The sequence below is a fragment of the Acinonyx jubatus genome, chromosome B3, assembly GCF_027475565.1.
Source record: "Acinonyx jubatus isolate Ajub_Pintada_27869175 chromosome B3, VMU_Ajub_asm_v1.0, whole genome shotgun sequence".
Taxonomy (NCBI): domain Eukaryota; kingdom Metazoa; phylum Chordata; class Mammalia; order Carnivora; family Felidae; genus Acinonyx; species Acinonyx jubatus.
In genome coordinates this window covers 143,808,543-143,833,048 of record NC_069386.1, presented here as the reverse complement: position 1 = coordinate 143,833,048, position 24,506 = coordinate 143,808,543, and the positions used below count along the sequence as shown (strand labels likewise).

Here is a 24,506-nt window from a genome sequence, read left to right as displayed (position 1 = left end):
GCAGGAAGAGCCTCTTGGGGCAGCTCTCCCCTGGTCCCTTTGAGCGTCCACCACCGTCTTTTACCGTCTTTTATTCCTTCGTCATCCCCCCTGTGTCCCCGCCCCAGCCCAGGGTCCGGCCTAGGCGTTCGGCAAGGGTGAGGCCTGGCGACCCCTGCGCCAGCGCGGACCTGGGCACCCAGCCTACGCCGCGGAGCATCTGTTGCCTGGCTGCCCGACCCGCGAGCCGTGCGGCGAGAGGGCAGGGGCGTCGGAGAGGAGCAGCGCCCCCTGCGGCCGGCGTGGAGGCGGTAGGGGCTGCGCGGAGGGGGGACGTTCCCTAAGGAAGGGTCCCAGGCCGCGCCCGCCCCGCGTGGGAGCAGAGCCCTGATTTGTGCAGCAGGCGGCTTCTCCCCCGGGACGGCGAGGAGCGCGGCGGTGGCGCACTGATGGGAGGGGACCTCGGCGGTGACCTCAGGGGCGCCCCACCCCCGGCTCCTGACACCCGGCGGGGCTCGGGCGAGGGGAGGCCGCTTGGCGGCGCCTGCCCCCGCACGCCGGGTTCATTGGAGGCTTGACGGAACCCCCGACGCCCGGGGGCCTGGAGAAGCGCGCGCCGGGTCTGGGCGCGGGCAGGAGCGCCCTCCGCCGCCTTTAAAGCGGGCGCCCCCGGCCGCCCCCCCCCCCAGCCCCACCCCGCGGCGCGGCCCCGCCCCCTCATGCATATGCAGGTACGCGGGTGACGAATGGGCGAGCGAGCTGTCAGTCTCGTCCCGAACTTGTTGGCTGCGGGCGCCGGGAGCGCGGGCGCGCAGAGCCGAGGCCGGGACCCGCCGCCGCCGCCGCCGCCGCCGCCGCCGCCGCGAGGAAGGGAGCCGGGCTGGAGAACCGCTGCCTGCGAGCCGGAGCCGCCGCCGCCGCCCCGCGCGCCCGCCGCCCAGGCCCGCGTCCAGGCCGGCGCCCGCATCGCCGCCCCGACCCCGCCCGCCACCGCCGCCGCAGCCGCTGCCGCCGCCGCCGCCGCTGCTGTTGCCGGCGCTCGGAGGGCGGGCAGGCGGGCTCGGGGGGGGGGGGGGCCGGCGCGGGCCGGGGCGGCGGGCGCGGCGCGGGGGGGATCCGGGGCGGCGATGCGGGCGCAGGCCCGGGGGCGACTGCCGGGGCGGCTGCTGCTGCTGCTGGCGCTCTGCGTGCAGGTGAGCGGGGGCCGGGGGGCGCGGACGGGGCGCACCGGGCCGCCCCTCGGGGCCGGGCGGCACCGCTGCGGGCGCCCGCTGTTAGCAGCCCTCGAGGCTGCGCGGCGCGGCGGGGGTTCCGGGCGGGTCCTCCACCCCCCGCGCCCGGGCTCCCCGACCCCGGCCCGCGCCTCCACGCGCTCTCCCTCTGCCTTATTTTTAGGCGGCACGGCCCATGGGCTATTTCGAGCTGCAGCTGAGCGCGCTGCGGAACGTGAACGGGGAGCTGCTGAGCGGCGCCTGCTGTGACGGCGACGGCCGGACGACGCGCGCGGGGGGCTGCGGCCACGACGAGTGCGACACGTACGTGCGCGTGTGCCTCAAGGAATACCAGGCCAAGGTGACGCCCACGGGGCCCTGCAGCTACGGCCACGGCGCCACGCCCGTGCTGGGCGGCAACTCCTTCTACCTGCCGCCGGCGGGCGCCGCGGGGGATCGGGCGCGGGCACGGGCCCGGGCCGGAGGCGACAAGGACCCCGGCCTCGTCGTCATCCCCTTCCAGTTCGCCTGGCCGGTACGTGCCCCCCCACCCCCACCCCTTCCCGGTCCCAGCCCTCCCCTCCTTCGGCGCCCGCCGCCCCTCCGGCACCTGCGGCCGGGCCCTGCATGCCGACTGCGCGCACCCGGACGGGGAGGGGCCGGCAGGGGGCGCCGCGCGGCGGGCCGACCCTGGGCGCGTGCTCCGTGGGGCTCCGTCCGCGCCTGGCCACGTGGACGCGCGGGGGTCGCGGCAGGGGCGGGGCGGGAGCGGGGTGGCCGCGGCCCGCGTGCGCGGCAGCCTTCGGCGTGTGCCTGCGTCTCCTTGCGCGTGTCTGTCTGGGGAGGGGGGAGGCGAGGCGAGGCGAGGCGCGGCGCCCGGGCCCGGGCAGGCCGCGGAGGCATGTGCGCCGCGCGTGCTGGGGCTGGTCTGGGGCAGGCCCTGGCGGAGCCGCCCCGGGCCCGTGGCCAGCCTGCGCCCGCCCTGCTGTTTCCTGGATGCCCGGGGGTGGAGGTGGGGGGCAGCCCTGGCTGGCCCTGGAGGACCCAATGTGCGAGTGTCGGCGCACCCCTGCTGCAACCCCTGGTGTTGGGATCTTCCTGGCCCCGTCTATCTGTGGGCTTTTGGTTTTGTTTTGTTTTGTTTTTAAGGGGGCCAGTGGGGGGCAGGCTGGCTGAAAAGTGGGCTCGGGAATGCTGAGAGGGATGTGGTCCAAACCTGGGGTCTGCTCTGGGGCTGGCAGGCAGGGGGATGTGCCCGAGTAGTTGAGTGAGCCAGCGGAGGTCTCCTGATGCACCAGGTGATTGGTCTGCTTTCCGAAGCAGAGCCTGCCCCCTTCCCCCTTTCCCCGTCCCCCACACTCAGGTTTCTGCTGCAGGTCTGGGTGGGGCAGGAATGAGAGAAGGCCCCAGAGAGGTACCCCGGGGTGCAGGAGCTGGTGGGGGCCGGCTGAGGGTCTGGGAGCGGGGAGGGGTGGAGCAGGGTGCCAGGCTGTGACCGAGGGCCCCAGACCATCGGCCGCACCGGTGTCCATCTGGTGCCCTGGTCCTGGGAGAGATTTGGGGTTAAGGCCAGGCCGGCCAATGTTGGGTCAGTAGGACCTGCCTGTCGGGGGGCTGGGCCCCCTGCCTCACCCTGCTCTGAGCCTTGTGCTGATACCTCTTCCTACGCTCAGGCCAGGCAGCCTTCCCCGCTACCCCGTCTCTGTTTCTTTTTGAGCCCCGGCTGGCATAGGAGGGATGGCGGGGGTCCCCTCTAGCCAGGGCCCCGTCCTAGCGTTCCCTGGCTGGCCTCTGGGGTCTCCCTTGACCTTGGGGCCTTGGGTGGGAGCTGTGTCCCTGCTGGAAAAGGCAGGGGCGGGCATGGGAGGGCTCCAGGCGGTTGGGATCTGCTCGGCCCCCTCACCCCCACAGCCGTGCAGCAGGCAGGTCTGAGCAGGGCCCGCAGCCTGTCATCTGCACTTGGGCCTGAGCCAGCGTGGCTCCAAATCGCTACCTGAGGATGTGTTTTCTGCTCGAGTTGGCAGCAGTGGGGGTGGGGGGCAGGGAGGCCTTGGAGGAATGTGGCGGGCCGGCGCGTGTCCCTCATGGCTCTTGGCCCCACGGGCTGGCCAGGGGCGGGATGGGACAGGGCAGGGAGCCCCGGAGCCTGGGCACTGGGTCTTTGGTGTCGTCTCCCTGCCCTTCCTCCCGCTCCGAGCTGGCTCCCTCAGGTGCTCGGGAGGGGACGCGCTCTGAGGTGGCCGGGGCCGTGGGCTCGCTGCATGCTCGGGGGGCGGCTTCCGTGTCTCCGCTCCCCGCCGACAGTGCATCCTGGCCGCCGCGTGCAGCTGGTTTGGTGATGCCAGCGCCCTGGTATTTCCGCTCCGCCGGCGGCAGCCCCGCGGCCACACTGCCTGGCTCTGCTGCAAGTTCGGTTCCGTCCTGTGAGCCGGGGCGCGTTTGGAACCGTATTTGGGTTTCCTTTGGGAGGGTTGCGGTGGGGGCAGGGGGAGGCCCTGCCCAGGACCAGCTTGGACTCTTGGGCATCCTGGAGTAGGGGTGTGAGGAGGGCCTTGAGCGTGGGGAGGTGAGGGAGCCAGCTGCCAGTGCCGCCCCCACCCCCGGAGACAGGAGGACAGGGAGCTAGTCTGGGCTCCGCACCGCCCCCCCCCCCGCCCCCGCCCCCGCCCCATCAAGTTGCCCTGGGCCCGTCCTGAGCCCTCGTGGGCCCTGAGCCGGCCGCGTGGGCCGTGCCGTCTGTAGCGTGTGCTTGCGGGTTGGCGTCGGGCTCGGTGTTTGGGGACGGGCGGGCCCAGGGTTTGGGAGGAGGGGGTAGACCTGCCAGGATGCGGCCCACACGACCCACACCTCCCACCGGCCCCCCAGGAGTTCAGTGACTCCTTGTTGTCACTGGTGCCGAGCCCGTGGCGGTCAGGATGGAGGCCACGTTTGGTCACGCGTGCCTGTGCGCGTGTGTGCACGTGTGCCATCTCTGGGTGTGGCCGGGAGCCAGTGCTGGGTTTGGAGGGGCCTGTGGGTGGTGAGCTCAGAGCAGCTGGCTGCTGGGGGGGCCCGTCCTGAGCAAGGGGCCGGCAGGAAGCACACCCCTTCCTACCTGGCCCAGGCCCTGGCACTTGGCACCCCAGAACGCCACCCGTAGGCGTCTCTTGTCGTACACGTCGCGCGTGCAGGGAGGCGACTGTGTGTGGCTCGCTGGAGACGGGCCTGGGGCTGACCCTCACAGTGTAGCCACCTGAGCTCTCGGGCCGCTGCAGGACCCGGTGCGGGGCCTTCCCGCCTGTGAAGTGGGGCGATGGTGGGGTCTCACAAGGGGGGGGCAGGGCTGCCCTGTGGGCTCGGGCTCGTGGAAGCCCCCGGGCTGCTCCCTGGCCTCCCTCGTCTCCTCTTCTCCACGGGGAGCCCACAGAAAGAAGGCCAGAGTCCCAGAGGGGCCCTGGTGTGCTCAGGGCCGTGTGTAGGGACTGTGGCCGGTGAGGGAGGGCCTGGTGGGATGTGAATACAGGGCCTGACCCTGCTGCGCCCAACTGCCGCGGGAACCTGTCGTCTGCGTGCTTCCGGCCCAGGATTGCAGGCTAGGGTCTGTGTCCGGGAGTACCGCGGCTGCCCTTGGTGGGGAGCCTCCATCCCTCCTGTGTGCCCTGCCCTGAGGACCCGAGGGCTGCCGTGGGCCCACCCCCAGAGCGCGCTGGGGCTGCTGTCTTGAGCCATCCCAGAGGGGACCAGGGGCTTGCTTGGATGACGCTCGGCAGGCCGCACCCTGCTCTGCACCTGGTCACCTGCTGGTGTCAGGGGTCTCATTTGAGGCTTTGGTGTGGGGGCGGCAGGGCGGGGCTCTCAGTGCCCGAGCGCGGGGTAGACCCTGGAGGGGCCGCGCCAGTCAGTGGGGGGCTCGGAAATGGACAGGGGCTTTGTCCTCAGGCTTTGAGAGGGTGCTGGGTTGGGGAGCAACAGGGATGCTGGAGGGCCCGTGGCAGGGCTTTGTGGGGGGCTCTGTCAGCTGTTCTGTGGTGCGTGGACGGGGGTTGGGGGGTGGCAGGCTGGCCCAGTGAGGGGACGGAATCAGGCTGGCAGACAAGCCTCTCTAATCTCCAGGCCTGAGCTGGGGTCCCCATCCCCAGACCCCGGGTGGGGAAGGCCTGACTGGTATCAGCACGTCAGGGGCTTTGCTGCGGGGATCTCACGAGGTCCATGTGACACGGCACTGGGAGACCCCGGGCTGCCGGCGACCTTCACGGTGGGGGACTGCGGGTGGGGCAGGTGGGGCGCAGCCAGGCAAGGTGTGGAGTGTGGATGTCTGAGTTGCTGTGTGGGGTGGACCTGTGGTCCATTTCTCCGGCCTCGCCTTGGGGGAAGGTGGCCCCCTCCCCCTCTCCTTAGGGACAATGGCGGCAGAGGCCTGGGCCTCTCCAAGGCTCAGGTTTCAGGAAATGTATCTGTGCTTAGAGCTCCTGGCGCCGGCTCCAATGGGGGGGCTGGGTTGCTGATGCGGGATGCTGCGGGAAGAAACCAGTGCCGGCCTTTCTTGGCCACGGGGTGTGGTCCGTAGGTCCCGTGTCTGCCCTGTGCCATTCCCATGCTTTTGGGCTGCTGCCCTGTCAGCCCCATCTGAGGGTCAGACGAAGGCTTTGGGCCTGGCCTTGGGGGTCTGAGCTGGGGAGGGGTAGTCAGATGGCCGGGCCGGGGGTCTACCTGTGTGGTGCAGGTGGGTCAGGGCAGTCCTTTGGGAAGGGGTGTGGTGGGGCCTTCGGGGACTACGGCCAGGTAGCCGGATGGGCCTCTCGGGGCCAGGCAGGCAGGTGGCCCAGCTGAGGCTGGCCTGGGAGGAGGGACGGGGGCTCTCTGACTGCTTGCTCGGGGCCCCCCTCCCGTCCTAGCTGCCACTGCCCAGCCCTCATTGTCTCTGCCCCATCCCTGGAACCACGGGAGACCTTATGAGCCTCTGGCTTGGACCTATCGACTCTCCTGTTCTCCGGGGACTTGGGTGACAAAACCCTGTCCTGGCTCACACTGCGCGTGTCAGGAAGCACGGGGACGAGAGGCTGCCGTTGGCACTGGGGAAACTGAGTCTTGGAGGCCAGCCCCGTAGAGGGGAGGAGGCTGGGGGCCCAGCACCGGGGGAGGTGTGGGTGCTGTCCCGCCTGCTGGCTCAGGTTCTCTCTGGATGACTTCCTGTTGTCCGTGCGCAGGGAGCCCAGCTGGCGGGCGGTACGCATCCCTGTGGGAGCAGGTAACTGGAGCCCTGGGCGCGGACGAAGGTGGTGGTAATCCTACCTGAGCTTCTGACGTGGGGGCTCTGGGGAGCCGGGAGGAGCCCCCTGCTCACCTGGAGCCCAGGTGCTCGTCCTGCTGGTGGACTTGACCTGCAGCGGTGGTCACAGCCCCCCCGCCCCCAAACCGGCCTGTCCTCTCGTGCCCAGCCTGTGGCTCCCTGCCCCTGCCTGCGCCCACCCTCACGGCCCACTTGGCACAGTGGCCAGAGCAGTCACTCTAGCCCTGCCGGGCGGTCTGTGGCCTCCCTGCCCCCTCCGGCAACCGCTCGTTTCTCTCGGCATCGGCGCCCGAGCTGATACCGGGGTCTGTGACTAAGCGCAGCCCGATACCCCGTGTTCGCGCCCCTGCTCTCCCAGCCCCGCGGGCCTACCGTGCGCTTCCTCCTGCTCAGGGTGCTTCCTGATTGTCTGCGGCCTCAACCCCAACATCTCCGTTTCCACAGCCTGCCCTGACCCCTGTTTAGAACAGCACCTCGCCCCTGGGTCTCTGCTGACTCACTCATTAGTAGTAGGTCCGTGCCTGGTGCATGCTCGATGGATGAATGAATGAATGAATGAATGAATGAATGAGTTCGGTGGAGTGAGGTCTAGGAAGAGCTGGGTACTCTAACTGTCAGCAGGAGTGGGAACGGCCAGGGGAAGGCTGGCCCGAGGGTGGCATTCTAGGCAGAGGGAGGGAGCTGTGTGTACAAAGGTCCAGGGGCAGGGTGGGCAGGCTGAGGTGGAGGCAGGGCAGGGGCTGGGTGGTTGGGAAGAGGGCAGGAGTCATGGGGAGCTCCAGGAGGGCTCTGAGCATTGGGGAAGACACACAGCCCTGGGGGTCATCGGGGCTCCTGTGGATGGGGGTGTGGAGGCCCCAGTGGCTGCAGGTAGCTGGCTTCATAGAGGTTGGTAGCGGGCATGCGGAGTGGGTTTAAGGGAGACTCCAAGATGTGGGACCGAGAGCCTAGTGACAGCCCAATGTGGGTGGAGAATGTTCTAAAGGGGTGGAGGACGGCTCCTGGGTGGGTGTGAGGTCCCATGGGGCATCCAGGAGGCTCTGCTCAGGGCAGAGTCAGCAGTGTAGGTAAGGCTGGGAACAGCTGGGGGTGGTACAGTCTCTCTGGAGGGACAGTTGCGGGCCTAGAGTGGGGACGAGGAGAGGGTCCCCGAAGGAGGGCTGTGCCCCGGGGACCCAGAGGCTGTGGGGGTGGCTGGGTGTGGCAGGCAGTCGGAGCGGGGCCGGGGTCCAGGGAGGCCGGGGTCTGTCTCTGGCCAGAGTGTGCTGATGGGTTGGGACATCAGCGGGAGACTGCTGGGCTGGGGGAGCAGCCCACGCGGTGGTCTTTGGCCGTGAGGTGCGCGAGTTCCCCGGCACAGCCAGACCGCAGGGGCGAGTAGGTGGGGGGTGCCGAGGGTGGGGATAAGTCTGGCCTCTCCCACGTGGCCCCCCCACCTCGGGGGGGAAGCCACCAGCCTGTGGCCACAGAGGCGGCCCTGTGCCACGGGCCCCCAACCCAGGGCAGCCAGGGCTGGATGGAGGGGTGTTCAGCATGTTCATGGCTGGTCTGAAGAGGGCTGAGCAGTGTGCATCCAGGAGCACGGAAGGCCCTGGGCGGGAGGAGCTGGGCCCCTGCGGCTGGAAAGCACACCTGCACTGGACAAGGGCAGCACTGCTGGGGTCTCTGCTGCCTCCGGTGGAGAGGGTGGGTCCTGAGTTCATTCCGTGACATTACCCATCCATCACATTGTACTCAAGGACCAGAGGCTCCTGGGAGGAGCGAGTGGGGAGTGACATCCGTGGGCAGTCCCTGAGCCTCAGTCTCCCCATCTGTGCAGTCAGGGCCCCTCCCTTCTGTTCTTTGGATGGGGCAGGTTTGTGGGATGTGTGCCGTTGAACTGTGCACCTGCTGTGGCCTGGGGGCAGCTCCGGGCCCTGGTAGAGGGGCAGCTGGGGCGGTGACAGGGCATCGTCCCTCTCGAGTCTCCGCTCGCAGAAGGACCTCATGTTTTGCGGGCCCCAGTGAGGTGCCCAGGGGTGCTCCTGCCCGTGCGACCCTGGTCTGTGTGCCGACTGCCCTGCCCCTCCTGCTGACCCAGCTGGGGTAGCTGGCTAGGTGTGGGCCACTGGGGCTGCAGGAGCCCGAGTCCCCAGAGCCTTCGTGGCCTGGAGGGGCAGCCTCCGCCCCCTGGGTCATTTTGGGGCCTGTTGAGATGTGTCACTAAGCCAGTCCCCAGAGCGGAGGAGTGAGGCGGGGAGGCAGAACCGGGACAGCCCCAGGGGCAGAGCTGGGGCACTGGGGAGGGGAGGTGGCCAGGGCTGGGATGCAGTCGGGTGGGCCCCGCCTGGTCCCTGACCGCCTGCCCCTGTGTCTGCAGCGCTCCTTCACCCTCATCGTGGAGGCCTGGGACTGGGACAATGACACCACCCCGGATGGTGAGTCCTCTGGGAGCCGGGTGGCTGGGGCAGCCAGTTGCCTGCAGGGCCTCCCTCAGGACACGGGGAGGCTACCCTCTTTAGCCAGATGCGTGTGGCCAGATTCCTGGTCCTCTGCCTGCTGGGGACAAAGACCCATGACCCTGTACCCCAGGGGTCTAGTGTGCTGTCTCCCTCTTTGCCCTGGCTGCTAGGAAGCTGTGCCACATTTGTGATGTGCAGAGCTGTGCCTGGACCCTGACCCCAGTCCTGGCTTCTTCTGTTCTGTTCTCCCGATGAGATGTTTTCCCCAGGGCCATGTCAGGCGCATGGCGGAGTGGGCATCCCTGAGAGGCTCTCTGCATTTGCGGCCCCTCCTCTGCCTTTGTGTTCTGGAACGTGGGGGCTCGCTGGCCCTTCCCTGAGGCTCGCATGCCGGCCGGCCGGCCAGCCTGTGCATGGGGTCTGTGGGCCTTATGGTGACAGGGCAGAGGGCAGGAGCCGTGCAGGTGGCAGGGGTGAGCCGATGTGTTTGTGAGCAGCGTGGGCCTGCATGGTGGGGGGTGACGAGGTCAGCGAGGCCAAAGTCAGGTCACAGAGGCTGCGTGGGCCCCCGTGAGGATGCTGGCCTTTTCCCAGAGGCAGGATCGCTCAGGCCACCGCGTGTAGGGTGGACTGTCTGGCCAGGGTGGAGGCCCGGGAGGAGGCCGCTGGGTGCCGGGCCCAGGGGCGGCCTGTGGGGTGAGTGGGGCCCTGGCCACTCCGAAGGTAGACGTCGTGAGAGAGAGGGCGGGGTCGGGATGGCCCGAGGAGCAGGCGGGACGGAGGGCCATCGCTGGGATGGACGCTGTGAGGGTGAGGTCGCGAGGGCCCTCGGGTCCCCCGTCTGCCCGGAGGGCCCGGGCTCGGGGCAGTGGTCGGTGGGGACCGGGTAGGTGTGGGGACGGGTCGGCCGGGCACCTTGGCCAGACGGGGTCAGTGGGCTGTGGGCTGTGATGCCAGAGTGGGAGTGTTCCCCAGGCCCTTGAGTGGTGCAGCGGGAGGGAGAGTGAGGTGCCTGGGGCTCCCGAGCCTTTCATTGTGGAGAACCCCAAATCGGAACAGAAGCGTTGGGGGTGGCTTCCCCCCCCCCCCCGCCCCTGTGTGCCCACGGCTGTCAGCCTGCCCCCTCACCCCCTTGTGGCTTAATTGGAAGTGAGGCCCAGCTGTGGGGTCACGGGACCCACGTGTGTCTCAGGGGCGGGAGAAGCTTTGTGTTAAGACGGTGTGGGGGGCGGGGGGCAGGGGACGAACCCTCGACAGGGAGGGCAGTCCAGCCGGCCCCGCCCCTGCAGAGCTGTGGTCCCCCCTCGGCCCCGCAGCCCCTGCGGCGGCCCGGCCAGCGTCCCCGTGGCCCCTGCTGACTCTGCCGCCCCCCCAAGAGGAGCTGCTGATCGAGCGGGTGTCGCACGCGGGCATGATCAACCCCGAGGACCGCTGGAAGAGCCTGCACTTCAGCGGCCACGTGGCGCACCTGGAGCTGCAGATCCGCGTGCGCTGCGACGAGAACTATTACAGCGCCACGTGCAACAAGTTCTGCCGGCCGCGCGACGACTTCTTCGGCCACTACACCTGCGACCAGTATGGCAACAAAGCCTGCATGGACGGCTGGATGGGCCAGGAGTGCAAGGAGGGTGAGTGCAGGCCGGGTGGGCAGCACTCGAGGGGCACGCGGGGGCGGGGGGGGGTGCGGCGAGGGGGCAGCCCGTCGGGGCGCCGGGCGGAGGGCTGCAGGGTGCGGGCTGGCGGTGGGGCCGGCCTCGGCTGGCACCTCTCACGTCCTCTCTGTTCACAGCGGTGTGTAAACAGGGGTGTAATCTGCTCCACGGGGGGTGTGCCGTGCCCGGGGAATGCAGGTAAGCGCTTGGGGGCGACGGCGGTCCAGCAGGTTGTCAGGGACAGAGCCGATGCCACGCGTGTCCATGAGCCTGGGTGCATGTGTGCTCCTTCAGGATCCTGTGGCAAGGGGCCTGTGGCAAGGGCCCGGAGACGGGTGCCCTCAGCACAGGAGGCACACAGGGCACTGGGGCTCATGCTTGTGGCTGTGCAGGTGTCCCGGAGTGGATTTGAGGTGGGGTCTGAGAAGACGAGTGGGGGGCTGGGGGGGGGGCGCAGGTCTTCCAGCCAGAGTTGCTGAGCAAGGGAGCTGCCGTGACTGAGGCCGCCGGCCTTGGGCAGAGCCGGCAGGGCAGAGAAAGGGAGGTGGCGTTGGGGGCGGTGTCTCTCCTGTTCTGGGAGACACCGCCAAAGCAGAGGGATGGATGTGGAGAGACGCAGCCTGACACACACGTGGGGAGACGCACGTCGTAGCACACGCAGGACAAGCTTGAGGGTCTAGGGCACCAGGACGGGACACAGGATGCGCTGGGGGGGTCACGGGGGCACCAGGAGAAGACACAGGACGGGCTGGGGGTCATGGGGGCACCAGGACGGGACACAGGACAGGCTGGGGGGTCGTGGGGTCACCAGGAGAAGACACGGGACGGGCTGGGGGTCACGGGGGCACCAGGACGGGACACAGGACAGGCTGGGGGGTCGTGGGGGCACCAGGAGAAGACACGGGACGGGCTGGGGGTCATGGGGGCACCAGGACGGGACACAGGACAGGCTGGGGGGTCGTGGGGGCACCAGGAGAAGACACAGGACGGGCTGGGGGATCGTGGGGGCACCAGGATGTGACACAGGACGGGCTGGGGGGTCGTGGGGGCACCAGGAGAAGACACAGGACAGGCTGGGGGTCGTGGGGGCACCAGGAGAAGACACAGGACGGGCTGGGGGTTGTGGGGGCACCAGGAGAAGACACAGGACGGGCTGGGGGTTGTGGGGGCACCAGGAGAAGACACAGGACGGGCTGGGGGATCGTGGGGGCACCAGGAGAAGACACAGGACGGGCTGGGGGATCGTGGGGGCACCAGGATGTGACACAGGACGGGCTGGGGGGTCGTGGGGGCACCAGGAGAAGACACAGGACAGGCTGGGGGTCATGGGGGCACCAGGATGTGACACAGGACAGGCTGGGGGGTCGTGGGGGCACCAGGACATGGCACAGGATGGGCTGGGCATCGAGGGGGCCCCAGGAGAGTGAGAGATCCCGTCAGCCTCCCGTCAGCATCCGGCCGGGGGGGGGGGGGGGCGGGACGGCTGGAGGGCCCGGGGCCTGTGACTTGGAGGGGGCGTAGGGCGTAGAGCAGGGCCCTGGTACGGCGTGTGAGTGAGGGTGGGCGCAGAGGTGCACGGGCAGCCTGGGGGCCGGCTGTCCAGGTGGACGTACTCAGGGAGCCCCTGGGAGGGGCTGCCAGTTGTGGGCCGAGTAGGTGGGTCGGGGTGAGGGTGGCCCTGCCCTGGCTGCAGGGTGCATTGACCCCAGGACCTCACTCTGGGGGCAGGTGTGCTGTCACGCGCGTTTCGTAGACAAGGATGTTGAGCACGGAGAAGTCACTTCCCAGGTCACCCAGTGTTGAGTCTGCACAGGAGGGTGCGGTTTGAGAGCTGGCTGGCTCGGGAGATGGAAAACGGGGACCCCTCTGTGTGTCCTGTGGGGGTTCCAGCCCGGGAGGCGGTGTGAGGAGAGCCCGGAGGGTCCCAGGGCAAGGGGGGGGGGCAGACCCCCCCGCCCCGCCGAGCCGTATCCTGGGTCCGCCTGGGGCAGGGCCATGCCCTGCAGCCCTGCCCTCTGGCCTGTGTGATGGGTGTGAGCGTGGGGACCGTGGGCAGACCAGTCCACGGGGAGGGGTGCGGCCAGGGTGCAGCAGGGCTGCCCCCTGGTGCCATGCACCGCCTCGATGCCACGCCAGCAACCCTTGGTGGCCAGTGACCGGGCGACCAGGGTGGGAGGAAGGTGGGAGAGAAGTGGATCTTTTCCCACCCCCTCCTGCTGCCGTGGGCTGTGGGGAGCAGTAGGTGAGCCCCCCACCACCCCAGTGGGTGGAGCGCAGCTGCTGCTGGAGGCTCAGGGCTCAGGTTTCAGTGCAGGACACCCCCCCCCCCCCCCCCCACCGGATGCTGCGGGAATGGCTCTGCCTTCCTGCCGCCTCCTCCCTGGGCTTCTGGAGCCACAGGCCAGGGAAGCCAGGGAGGGTGGGGCCTGGTGAGCGCTGCCCCACCCAAGGCTGAGAGCACATCCTCGGGACCTGCGGGGTCCTTCCTGGCGGGTGCCCCGCCCCCAGCCCCGGTCCCCTCCCGTCACCTGTAGGTAGGGAGGATTCTGGGTGAGGACGTGCAGCCCATGCATGCACAGGCCCTCCTGGCAAGTGGGGGGCTGGGCGGTGGAGCCCCTCTTTCCAGCCTGGGTTTCCCTGTGTCTTGCCTGCTGAGCCTGTCGGCATCCCTTGGCGGTGGGGCTTGTGGGCAGCTCAGGAAAAGGCCACCGCTCCTTCCTTTACAAAAATAAACTTACATGGCAGGTGCCAGCACGGAGGGGACGTTGCCTCGATGACCGTGCCATGACCTTCCTGTTCTAGGAAGGGGGCCCCCCGGGGGCCTGTCCAGAGCCTGGAGGGTAGCCCGCTGATCCCCGGGGTGCACTGCGGGACAATGGGCTCTTTCTCCTGACTGCAGTGCCCCCAAGTCAGGCTCAGCTCTGGCAGGGCCACACCTGGGATGGGACTGCCCTGGTGGCCTGGGTGCCCTCTGTGCCCCAGCCGCCTGCCTCTCCTGAAGGACTTCCCAGAGAGAGCGCTGGCCCATAGCTGAAGGCGGGGCTAGGCCTGGGGTCGTGGCCTTGGAGCCAAGAGGCCTCTCTGGGCTGTTTGCCAGGAAACGGGTGAGTCCTCCTGGGTCAGGATCTGCTCTGAATCTGAGCATGGCCTCTTGCACTGCTGGCTCAGGGCCGGGGGTGGGCCTCTGCATCCCCCATCTGTGAGATGGGTCTTCGATAGGGTTTTGCTGGCAGAGAGGTTGATGCCCTTGAGTTGCAGGTGAGGTCACACGCTGTGCCCGGGGTTTCGCAGGGGGGCTGAGCCTGGAGCTCTCCCCTGCTGTCCCAGCAGCCCGCCTGGCCCCGGGTGCCGCCCAGCCTTGGCAGCTCCTGGAGTGCTTGAGCTGGCACCGTCGCTCCTGGGGTCCCCGCGGGGCCTTCCTTTCTCAGCGCCTGCTCTTGGGGCCCTGCTCAGGGGTGAGTCCCAAAATAGCTCGGGGTGGGGGGGGGGAGTGGCTGGGCAGCTGCGGCCGGCCATCCGAGGCCAGCGGCCGGGAAGTGCCCGTGACGGTGCGGGCTGGCTGGCGGGCCGTCACCCCCGCCCGGCGCGGGGCCTGCCTCGGTTCAGAGGCCGAGGCCGCCGGCCCCCCGGGGGTGGCCCACGTGACTGCGCCCACGTCCAAGCCTCCCCCGCAGTGGCCACGGCTCCTGGAGTCCACCCTCCCCCACCGGGCGTCGTGCCTCTCGGCCTAATGCAGGTGCAGCTACGGCTGGCAGGGGCGGTTCTGCGACGAGTGCGTCCCATACCCTGGCTGTGTCCACGGCAGCTGTGTGGATCCTTGGCAGTGCAATTGTGAGACCAACTGGGGCGGTCTGCTCTGCAACAAAGGTAGCTGGGCGAGCAGGGGCAGGCTGGGCGGGGCAGGCGGGGCCGAGGCGGGGGCCTGTCCTCTTGAGTACCCTACCCTTGCCTCCAGACCTGAACTACTGCGGCAGCCACCACCCTTGTACCAACGGGGGCACGTGCATCAACGCCGAGCCCGACCAGTACCACTGCGCCTGTCCTGACGGCTACTCGGGGAAGAACTGTGAGCGGGGTGCGTCAGGGGCCAGCTACGGGCTTCGGGCGGGTGCCCGGGGAGCCTCGCGGGCCCCGTGTCTCTGATCTCTCTGCAGTAGGCATCCCCCGACCCCCACCTTGGGGCCTCAGGGAGGAACCCTCGTGGAAGGGCGGGGGGCCTGGGCTGCCGGCCTCCCCCAACCCCCCACCTTCGGTTCCCCGTGCAGCCGAGCACGCCTGTGCCTCCGACCCGTGCGCCAACGGGGGCTCTTGTCACGAGGTGCCCTCTGGCTTCGAATGCCACTGCCCATCAGGCTGGAGCGGGCCCACCTGTGCTCTCGGTGAGTGCCCCCGCTCAGATGGGTGGGGCTCCCGCCTGGCACCTGGGGGCATCTGAGAGTGGGGGTGGGCTGACACTCCAGGGCGAGGTGGGGTGGTTGAGTCCGCACATGCAGTTGTGGGCCTGGTGGTCAGAAGAGGAGTGACAGGAACACCGGGGCCCAGAGCCCCGCCACCTCCCCACGTGGCCCACACCCCCACACGCTCCCTCCGTCCCTCTGCAGACATCGACGAGTGTGCCTCCAACCCCTGCGCGGCAGGGGGCACCTGCGTGGACCAGGTGGACGGCTTCGAGTGCATCTGCCCCGAGCAGTGGGTGGGGGCCACCTGCCAGCTGGGTAAGCGGCCCACGGGGCCCTCGCGTACGTGGACTGTGCTCCGTGCATGTGGCTGTGGCTGCTGGTGCTGCTGGGGCTGCGGGGGCCAGGTGTGGGGCCGGTGGGGCTGAGCCCCTTCGCTCCCCCTTGTCTCCTTCACAGACGCCCATGAGTGTGAGGGGAAGCCGTGCCTTAATGCTTTTTCTTGCAAAAACCTGATTGGTGGCTATTACTGTGATTGCGTCCTGGGCTGGAAGGGCATCAGTGCCACATCAGTCAGTATGGGCGGGTGGGTGGTGCCAGGTGGGCGGGGCTGCGGAGATCCCGGACCCTGCTCGTGACCCCGCCCCTTGTCCCCAGACATCAAGGACTGTCGTGGGCAGTGTCAGCACGGTGGCATCTGCAAAGTAAGACGCACACCCGTGGCGGAGGCCGAGGGGAGGGGGGCGGGCAGGAGCTGCCCTGGGGGGTGGCCTCTGGAGGCTCACCGAACCCTGCTTTGCTCACCCTGCCCCAGGACCTGGCGACCGGCTACCAGTGTGTGTGCCCACGGGGCTTCGGCGGCCGGCACTGTGAGCTGCAGCTGAACTCGTGTGCCAGCAACCCCTGCCATGGTGGCCTCTGTGAGGACCTGGGGGACGGCTTCCGCTGCCGCTGCTCCAAGGGCACCTCGGGGCCGCTCTGCGAGGTGAGGCCTGGGGCGCGGCCCCGGGGGCTTCAGGGGCATGCCATCATCCCAGGTCACCCAAGTGTGTGGGACAGGCCGCAGTTGGGCTGCATGCAGCTCTGGACGGAAACCCAGCCTCGGAGCCTTGGGTGGGGCCGGGACGGTGGCGGGGGGGCGGGGGGGGGGGTGTCGTAGGGTCACTACCTGTACTGACAAGTGTCTCCTGATGGGGCGGGCCCGGGTTCTCTGCCTGTCTACCTGTCACTGTGACTGGAATGATCTTCATGTGACAGAGGAGCCCTGGGTGGGATGGGGTGCCCCAGGGCGTGCGGGCCCGCACTGTCACGTGTGTCTGAGCAGGGGTGGCTGACATCCCTGGTGCCTCATGACCCCGCCTTGCCCTGACCTGCCCTGGCCTTTGGGGCTACGGAGGCGCCAGGGGCAGGGCTCCTGACTGGCGGGCCTCCTAGGGCCCCTGGTACAAGTCCCGCCTGTACCGGTGGAGCCTGGTGATGACGCTTTTGGGAAAGACCCACAGACTGGGCTCCGCGTGGCTGTGGTGGCTCTGGAGAGGGTCAGGAGCCGGCCTTCCTGCCACAGGAGGGGTGAAGCCGGATGCTGCCTGGCGAGGCAGAGGAAGCGGGCCGCCCTGGAGGCGAGGGCGGTAGGAGGGGCTGGTAGCCCGCAGGTGTTTCCGTCCAGCTGACTGGCCTGGACAGTGTCGGATGGGCGGTCCTGCGGGCTCCGGCAGCGGTCGCCTGGGTGTGCAGGCCGAGCAGGGCCTGGGCCTCCAGGATTCTTCGGGGGGATACGACGCCTGGCTGTCTCCCAGGTGAGGGCCCGGCCTCCACAGATGCTCCCCGCCGTCCCCACAGGTAGACGTAGACTTCTGTCAGCCCAGCCCCTGCCAGAACGGAGCTCGCTGCTACAACCTGGAGGGCGACTATTACTGCGCATGCCCTGACGACGTGGGCGGCAAGAACTGTTCCGTGCCCAGGGAGTCGTGCCCGGGCGGGGCCTGCAGAGGTGGGGCGGGGCCTGCGGAGGTGGGGGTGGGGTGGGGCCTGTGGTTTGCGGGGTGGCGGGCACACTGACCTTCTCCCATCTGCTGCAGTGATCGATGGGTGCGGGTTTGAGTCGGAGTCCAGAGTGGCGGGCAGGGCCCCTTCTGGTGTATGTGGTCCCCACGGACACTGCGTCAGCCTGCCTGGGGGCAACTTCTCCTGCGTGTGCGACAGCGGCTTCACGGGCGCCTACTGCCATGAGAGTGAGTGGCCGCGGGCCGCGTTGGGCGGGGCGGGCCGGCAGGGACCTCCCCTCCCCCCCCCCCCCCCCCAGCTCACTGCCGCCTCCCGCAGACATCGACGATTGCCTGGGGCAGCCGTGCCGCAATGGGGGCACGTGCATCGATGAGGTGGACGCATTCCGCTGCTTCTGCCCCAGCGGCTGGGAGGGCGAGCTCTGTGACACTAGTGAGTAAGCCCCCCGCCCCCGCCCCCCTCCCAGGGGTCGGCAGCTCACTCAGTGGTGCCCAAAGGGGCCTCTGTGTGGGGTGGGTGGGGGGCTCCAGGAGTGCTTCCGACCCGCCCCCGCCCCTCCGTCTCTCCCGGGCCACCTCCGCACACCCCCACGCTCTCCCTGACCCTCCCTGAGCGCCGGCGACCCCCGCTGACCGGCGTCCTCGCCCCCAGATCCCAACGACTGCCTTCCCGATCCCTGCCACAGCCGCGGCCGCTGCTACGACCTGGTCAACGACTTCTATTGCGCCTGTGACGACGGCTGGAAGGGCAAGACCTGCCACTCGCGTGAGTGCCCGCCGGGCCCCTGCCGCGCTGGGGTCTGCCCGCCGCTCTGGGCACTCCTACTGAGCGGCCTGTGTGCCCACAGGCGAGTTCCAGTGTGATGCCTACACCTGTAGCAACGGTGGCACGTGCTATGACAGCGGGGACACCTTCCGCTGTGCCTGCCCCCCGGGCTGGAAGGGCAGCACCTGCAACATAGGTGAGGAGGCAGGGCTCCGGGCGCGCTGGGCCTTGGCCCCGCCCCTGGGCCTGCTCCTGGCCCCGCCCCTGGTTCCGCTTCCAGCTCTGCCTGGCCTGGCCCGGCCCGGTCAGGGACGTGAGTGGACGCCTCGTGCCTGCCCAGATCAGAGGAGAAGGTTCTCTTCTTTTCCTTCTTCGCAGCCGAGAACAGCAGCTGCCTGCCCAACCCCTGCGTGAACGGGGGCACCTGCGTGGGCAGCGGGGACTCCTTCTCCTGCATATGCCGGGATGGCTGGGAGGGCCGCACCTGCACGCACAGTGAGCTCGTGGGTGGGGGCCGCGGGGAGTGGGCGGAGGCCTGTGGGGTGGGAGCCGGCCTTTGCCCCAAAGCCCTGGTGCACCCCGGGACCTGCAGTGTCACTTTTGGCCCCCCACTCCCAGCTCCTTAGCCTTGCCCCCGATCCCCATGTGTCCTGGTGGGGGTCAGCCTGCCGCTCTCTGAGGCATTCTCCCGGATAGGCTCCTCTGTGACACCTCTTTCTGTACCCGCTGCCCTGGCCCCAGTGCCCTCAGCCTGCTGGCCTTGTCCAGTGGGCTGGCCCAGGGGGTGCTGGGGGGTGGATGCAGTGCTGACCTTCCTCTCTTTCCTCAAACACAGATACCAACGACTGCAATCCCCTGCCTTGGTGAGTGGCGGCCCTGGAGGCTGGCTGGCCCAGGGGCGCTTGGCCTGCCGGGGGGGCCCCCCTGACGCCCGCCCTCTCCCCTGCAGCTACAACGGTGGTGTCTGCGTTGACGGGGTCAACTGGTTCCGCTGCGAGTGTGCCCCTGGCTTCGCGGGTCCCGACTGCCGCATCAGTGAGGGCCCTGGGGCGCCTGGGTGGGTGGGGGCTGTGGGGCCCCAGCCCTGGGAGCTCCTCCCAGCCTGGCCCGGGTGTCGGGAGTCCGGGGCCACAGTATCCGTGAACCGGAAGGACGGCACGACCGGTCACTTTCTGCCCTCGTTCTGGGCCTCAGTCGCACGTGTCTTGCTGGCGGGACCCCCCTTTGCTCACCCCCGTGCCAGCAGCTGGGGGCTGCGCTGTAAGGGGCTGGTTCCCCAGAGGCTTCTGTCCGCCTCGGTCCAGAGGCGAATGGAGGACGACGGTGCTCGTCAGAGCCGGGCTGGTGTGATGGTGCCGGGGCCAGGCCCAGTACAAAGGCCCCACAGGACGAACCAAGGCCCGAGCTGGCTGGCGGGGGGGGGGGCTCCTCTCCCAGCCCGGGGGTCCTCCTGGGCCCTGCGTGTGGGCACTGGCCCCCTCACTGCCTCCTGAGCCTGGCCACTTTTCCCTGCAGATATCGACGAGTGCCAGTCCTCGCCTTGTGCCTACGGGGCCACGTGCGTGGATGAGATCAACGGCTATCGATGCAGCTGCCCGCCAGGCCGGGCCGGCCCACGGTGCCAGGAGGGTAGGTGGGGGGCACCTTGCCCAATGGGGTCATGCCAGGTCGGGACGTGGATGGACTTGACCTCCCAGGGCCAGCCTGCTGACGACTCCAGTTTTTCTCTCCTCAGTGATTGTCTTTGGGAGGTCCTGCTGGTCACAGGGCGTACCCTTCCCGCACGGGGGCTCCTGGGTGGAGGATTGTAACAGCTGCCGCTGCGTGGACGGTCGCCGGGACTGCAGCAAGGTATGGGGGTGCCCCCAGAGCTTCCCCGACCGGCCTGCTGTCCCGGTACCCCTGGCCCAGGGGACACTGTCACCTTTCTGTAGTAACACTGACGTTCTGCCCGTGAGACTAGGGTGCTGGTGCTGGGGCTGGAGAGCCGTACTTCCCACCTCTGCTGGGCCTCCTGGGAGGAAGGTCTTCCCTCTTGATGTGCAACTGGGGACACTGACACTCTTTTTAGGCTCCAGAAGCCCCCAGCATGGGCCTGGCCTAGCCTCATTCTTCTTTGGGCCCCCCTGTTCCGGTGGGGGTCCTTTCTGGTTCTATGTTCGTCCTGGGAGGCCGTGGCGGGGCAGGGCACAGCCCCGGGCCTCGCTGGTCCCAAGCGCGTCTTTCTTTCCCGCACGGTGCCCGTGTCCGTTTGCGGGTCCTCATCTGCGTGCCCCTGTGTCTGTGCTTCTGTGTGCCTGCCTGACCCAGGTGTGGTGCGGGCGGAAGCCTTGCCTGCTGGCCGGCCGGCCCGACACCCTAAGCGCCCAGTGCCCGCCAGGGCAGCGGTGCCAGGAGAAGGCCCCCGGCCAGTGCCTGCGGCCACCCTGCGCGGCGTGGGGCGAGTGTGGCGCCGACGAGCCCCTGCTGCCCAGCACCCTGTGCTTGCCGCGCTCCAGCCACTTGGACAACAACTGTGCACGCCTCACTTTGCACTTCAATCGAGACCAAGTGCCCCAGGTGAGCGGTCCGGTCCCGGAAGGCGGGCGCCCCGGGCATCTGCACAGCCCCGACGTCTCCGTCCTTTCTCGGAGCGGCCACTCAGAGGGCCTGAGCGACCGCTCGCTCAGGGATCCTGGCCCCATGGGGTCGGACGACAGAGGGGGTTGAGCCGGGAGACCGGGAAGGGGGCTCAGGACGGGTGAGGCCCCCTCCCCGCCCTGGGTCTGTATCTGGAGCTGCTGCCGGCAGGCGGGTGAGTGAGGACTGGGCGCCTCCAGGCCCCCCCGCCACCCCGGCCCCGACTGCCGGTGGTGGGTGCAGGAGGGGACTGGGAAGCCAGCGCCCTCCGGGACCCCCCGCATCCCCGCCCTCCTCCTTGTGGGGCTGTGAGCTGTGACCTGCCTGCCACGTGCCCGTGGGGCAGCCTCGGTCCCCAGCCTCCGGGATCCCCCTCATGTGCCGCTTGTCTCTCTGCCCAGGGCACCACCGTGGGCGCCATCTGCTCCGGGATCCGCGCCCTGCCCGCCACAAGGGCGGTGGCCCGTGACCGCCTGCTGGTGCTGCTCTGTGACCGGCCGTCTTCTGGGGCCAGCGCAGTCGAGGTGGCTGTGGTGAGCACCGGGCAGATGGGGTGGCTGCCCCTGCCCGCTTTCCCCTTCCCAGGGTCCCACCCTGTCTGTTGTCTGGAGGTGCTGGGTCCGAGGGCCCAGGCCAGGCTTGCCCTCAGGTGCAGGGAACAGGGGCTGACACGCACACTCAGGAGTCTGTCCCGGCGCAGCTGTGTGTTGTGGGAGCCGGGCCCCTCGTGTGCCCTCGCGGGGGCTGACGGGTAGCGTGCACAGCCAGGCTGGCAGCGGGAGGGGCCTGAAGGGGCAGGAAGAGCTAAGAAGCAGCTCCAGGTTGGGGGGTCAGTGGGGTCAGCTTCTCAGGGAACGGGAGCAAGGGCGTGGGGTGGGGTCAGCTGTTCCATCTGTGGAACTGGAGGAAGGGTCTGCGGGCGAGGGGTGCTGCCCCCTGGGGCCTCGAGAGAGAGCTAGGTGGAGGTCCTAGGAGGCCGGGCTCAGCTGCAGAAGCAGGTCCCGGGAGCCTGCCAGGCACCAGCTGTCAGCCCCAGGGATTTTGGAGGCAGCGCGGGTGGATGGGAGGCTGGGATGTCGGACTTGGGTCACGGACTTCTCAGGTCTGGTGTCTGAGGCCATGGAGGCCCGGGCCCCGGGCAGGGGTCTCTGGAGCTGTGGGCGGCTCCGAGTGACAGCAGATGAGGCCCGGAGGCGGTACTGAGAGGGAAGGCCAGCAGCCAGCGTCCGGGGCGGGCAGTGGTAGGGTAGGGCAGCGGGGTTTCTCCCGGGCGAGAGTGAGGGAGCGAGGAGGTCCCTGCAGCTGTGGGCCAAGAGCCCTCCCCTGGAGCCCCAACTCCCAGCCGTGGGGCCGAGTCCGAGAGGCGGGTTGGGTGCCCAGCCGGGCAGGGTCTTAGGTGGTGATGCTCAGGCTTCACTCGGTCCCCTGCTCTGCCTGTGTCGTGTCCCCCAGGATCTGTGCAGAAAGGGTGCCCCCTGGCTCAGGCCACCCTGGGATGTGCAGTCTGGGCCCCAGGCAGGCGTCCTGGGGGCCTTGCTCCGGGCCCGGGGTGGGGATCAGGTGTAGGCTGGTAGCCGGGAGCCTCGTGAGGCTGAAGTGGAGGGGGAGACACGGAGAGAAGGCGCAGTAGTTTCCCGGGGTGCTGGCTACTCGGCGCCCTTGGGGTGGTGCGGCGGGCAGTGACGTGTTTGTGGAGCCCTTGAGACCTGGGGCAGAGCCAAGTGGGGCCAGACGCCTTCCTGGGAGGGATGGCCATCCTTGTTCCAGGTGCGAGGGGGTCGGGGCCCAGCCCACCTTCCCCTGAGCCCGGCAGCTGCGGGCGGCCCAAGCGCGCGATTCTCCTCCAGTGAGTCTCCCCACAGCAAGCCCTGGGGGGTCCCGGTCCCCGCCCGCAGCCACTGCATGCACCCTGGCGACCGTCCAGGAGCCTCGGCGCTCCCTGGCTCTGCACAGCCCAGGGGCGCGCGGCCCTGGCCCGTGCGGTGAGTGGGGTCTGTCGTGCTGTTTTTGCCGCAGTCCTTCAGCCCCGCGAGGGACCTGCCCGACAGCGGCCTGATCCAGAGCACGGCGCACGCCATCGTAGCCGCCATCACCCAGCGGGGCAACAGCTCGCTGCTGTTGGCGATCACCGAGGTCAAAGTGGAGACGGTGGTCGTGGGCGGCTCTTCCGTGGGTGAGCCGGGGGGCCGGGGGGAGGGGGCGGCGCGGGGGCGGGGCCGGGCGGAGGGGAGCGGGGCGGAGCCAGGGGCGGCTCGGGGGCGGGGCCGGGCAGCGGGTGAGGGGCCGCAAGTTCCCGCGGCCCTCCCCTGCCCTCCCCTCCCCCTCCCCTCCGGGTGGTCCCTCCGCTGTGCCTGCCACCTGCCACCCGCCCTCCCCACCCTGCCCCCGGGTCCTTCCCCACAAGGCCGGAGCCGGAGGAAGCCCCCCCCCCCCCCCCCACAGCCGGCCGGCCCTCTCACGGCCGCGCCCCTCCCAGGTCTGCTGGTGCCCGTGCTGTGCGGCGTGTTCAGCGTGCTGTGTCTGGCGTGTGTGGTCGTTTGCGTGTGGTGGACCCGGAAGCGCAGGAAAGAGCGGGAGAGGAGCCGGCTGCCGCGGGAGGAGAGCGCCAACAACCAGTGGGCCCCTCTCAACCCCATCCGCAACCCCATCGAGCGGCCGGGCGTCGGCGGCCACAGAGACGCGCTGTACCCGTGCAAGAACTTCACGCCGCCGCCGCGCCGCGTGGGCGAGCTGCTGCCCGGGCCCGCGGGCTGCGGCGCAGGCGGGGCGGAGGACGACGACGACGAGGAGCCCGGCCGTGCCGAGGGTGACTGCCGGGAGGCCGAGAAGTTCCTCTCCCACAAATTCACCAAAGACCCCAGCTGCTCGCCCGGGAGGCCGGCCCGCTGGGCCTCGGGCCCCAAAGTGGACAACCGCGCGGTCAGGAGCGCCAGCGACTCGCGCCACGCCGGCCCGGAGTAGCGCGGAGGCCAGCCCTCGGGGCCGCGACCGGGACCCTTCACCGGGCGCCACACCACCCGCCAGATGGAAGGAGGCCCAGGCCGTGTGCATAGTTTCTTTATTTTGTGTAAAAAAACACCAAAAACCAAAAACAAATGTTTATTTTCTACGTGTCTTTAACCTTGTATAAATTATTCGATGACCGTCAGGCGGAGAACAATGGAGTATTCTCGGATAGTTGCTATTTTTGTAACGTTTCTGTGTGTCGCACTCGCTGTGTGGCAGGAGAGAGCAAAGGGTGTCTGTGTCCTCACCAAATCGTCTGTTCGTTAGCAGAGGTGGTGCACTGTTTACAGAATCTTCCTTATTATTCCTCATTTGGCGTTCTCGGTGGCTCCAGGCCAAAGAGCCAGTGGGACCTGTGGCTGTTGATGTGGCCCATGGCGTTGGTGGCACAACCCACGGCTGTTGGCGTGCCTCATGGCATCGGTGGGACCCGCGGTGACACAACGGCCCGTGGCCGTCGGTGGGACCACCCGTGGCTCTTGGCGTGGCTTGTGGTTGTTGATATGGCCTGAGGCTGTCCGTGGGACCCGTGGCTGTTGGTGGGACCCGTGGCCCGTGGCTGCCGGTGGCGCTTGAGGTCAGCAGAGGCCTGCGTTCGGCAGGGCCGGGGCCCCCAGGGGCAGACCCCGGTTGGCTCCCTGGCCGGCCCCTCCCGCCCGCCGACCTCGCCTACTCCTGCCTGGAGCGCTCGCTGTAGAGATCTTTCAACTGTGTTTTCGGAAGTGCCCTTCCCGACTGCTCTGTTGTCCCTGGGACGGGGGCAGCGTCGAAGCTCACGACAAGTGCCTTCACACAGACTCTCCCCTCGCAACGGTCCGCGTCTGCCGTGGACTCCAGGCTGCTGCCCACCTGCCGGCCCCGGCCCCCCTCCTCGTGAAAGTGCATTTTTGTAAATATGTACATATTAAATGAATCACTCTGTATATTTGATTTAATAACTTAAAGGTTTTGGCCTCCCTTGTTCTTTTTGGTGCTGTTCTTTGTTACCGGGAGTCGGGTGGGGTGGGGCCTCCGCAGGGGAGAGCCTGGCACGGGGAGGCTGGGGTGCAGGCTGCGGGTCAGGCCATACGGCCACGGTGGCTGCTGGTGGGATGATGGCCTGGGGGCCGCGGGGTCCCCACGGGCGCCTGGGGCCGGGAGCACGTTGGTATCCCGTGTGGCCC

General features: G+C 69.1%; 1 protein-coding gene across 3 annotated transcripts; it reads left to right on the top strand.

The window, feature by feature from the left end:
* Nucleotides 1-1,025: 1,025 nt before the first annotated feature.
* Nucleotides 1,026-23,452, top strand: JAG2 (jagged canonical Notch ligand 2). 3 transcript variants are annotated; one of them, XM_027066783.2, is made up of 26 exons: nt 1,026-1,172; nt 1,375-1,725; nt 8,819-8,876; nt 10,277-10,528; nt 10,690-10,750; nt 14,289-14,419; nt 14,508-14,627; nt 14,818-14,931; nt 15,154-15,267; nt 15,409-15,525; nt 15,607-15,653; nt 15,764-15,934; nt 16,789-16,939; nt 17,028-17,180; nt 17,272-17,385; nt 17,605-17,718; nt 17,801-17,914; nt 18,097-18,213; nt 18,554-18,581; nt 18,668-18,753; nt 19,234-19,347; nt 19,454-19,569; nt 20,029-20,277; nt 20,739-20,870; nt 22,354-22,510; nt 22,814-23,452. In XM_027066783.2, the coding sequence occupies exons 1-26, from the start codon at nt 1,107-1,109 to the stop codon at nt 23,296-23,298; spliced, it is 3,732 nt and encodes a 1,243-aa protein (XP_026922584.1). In that variant the 5' UTR covers nt 1,026-1,106; the 3' UTR covers nt 23,299-23,452. The 3 variants fall into 3 exon arrangements, with proteins under 3 accessions (XP_026922584.1, XP_053081030.1, XP_026922583.1); XM_053225055.1 differs by lacking the exon at nt 15,409-15,525 and having other exon boundaries at nt 20,739-20,861; XM_027066782.2 differs by lacking the exon at nt 15,409-15,525.
* The last annotated feature ends 1,054 nt before the right edge of the window (nt 23,453-24,506 follow it).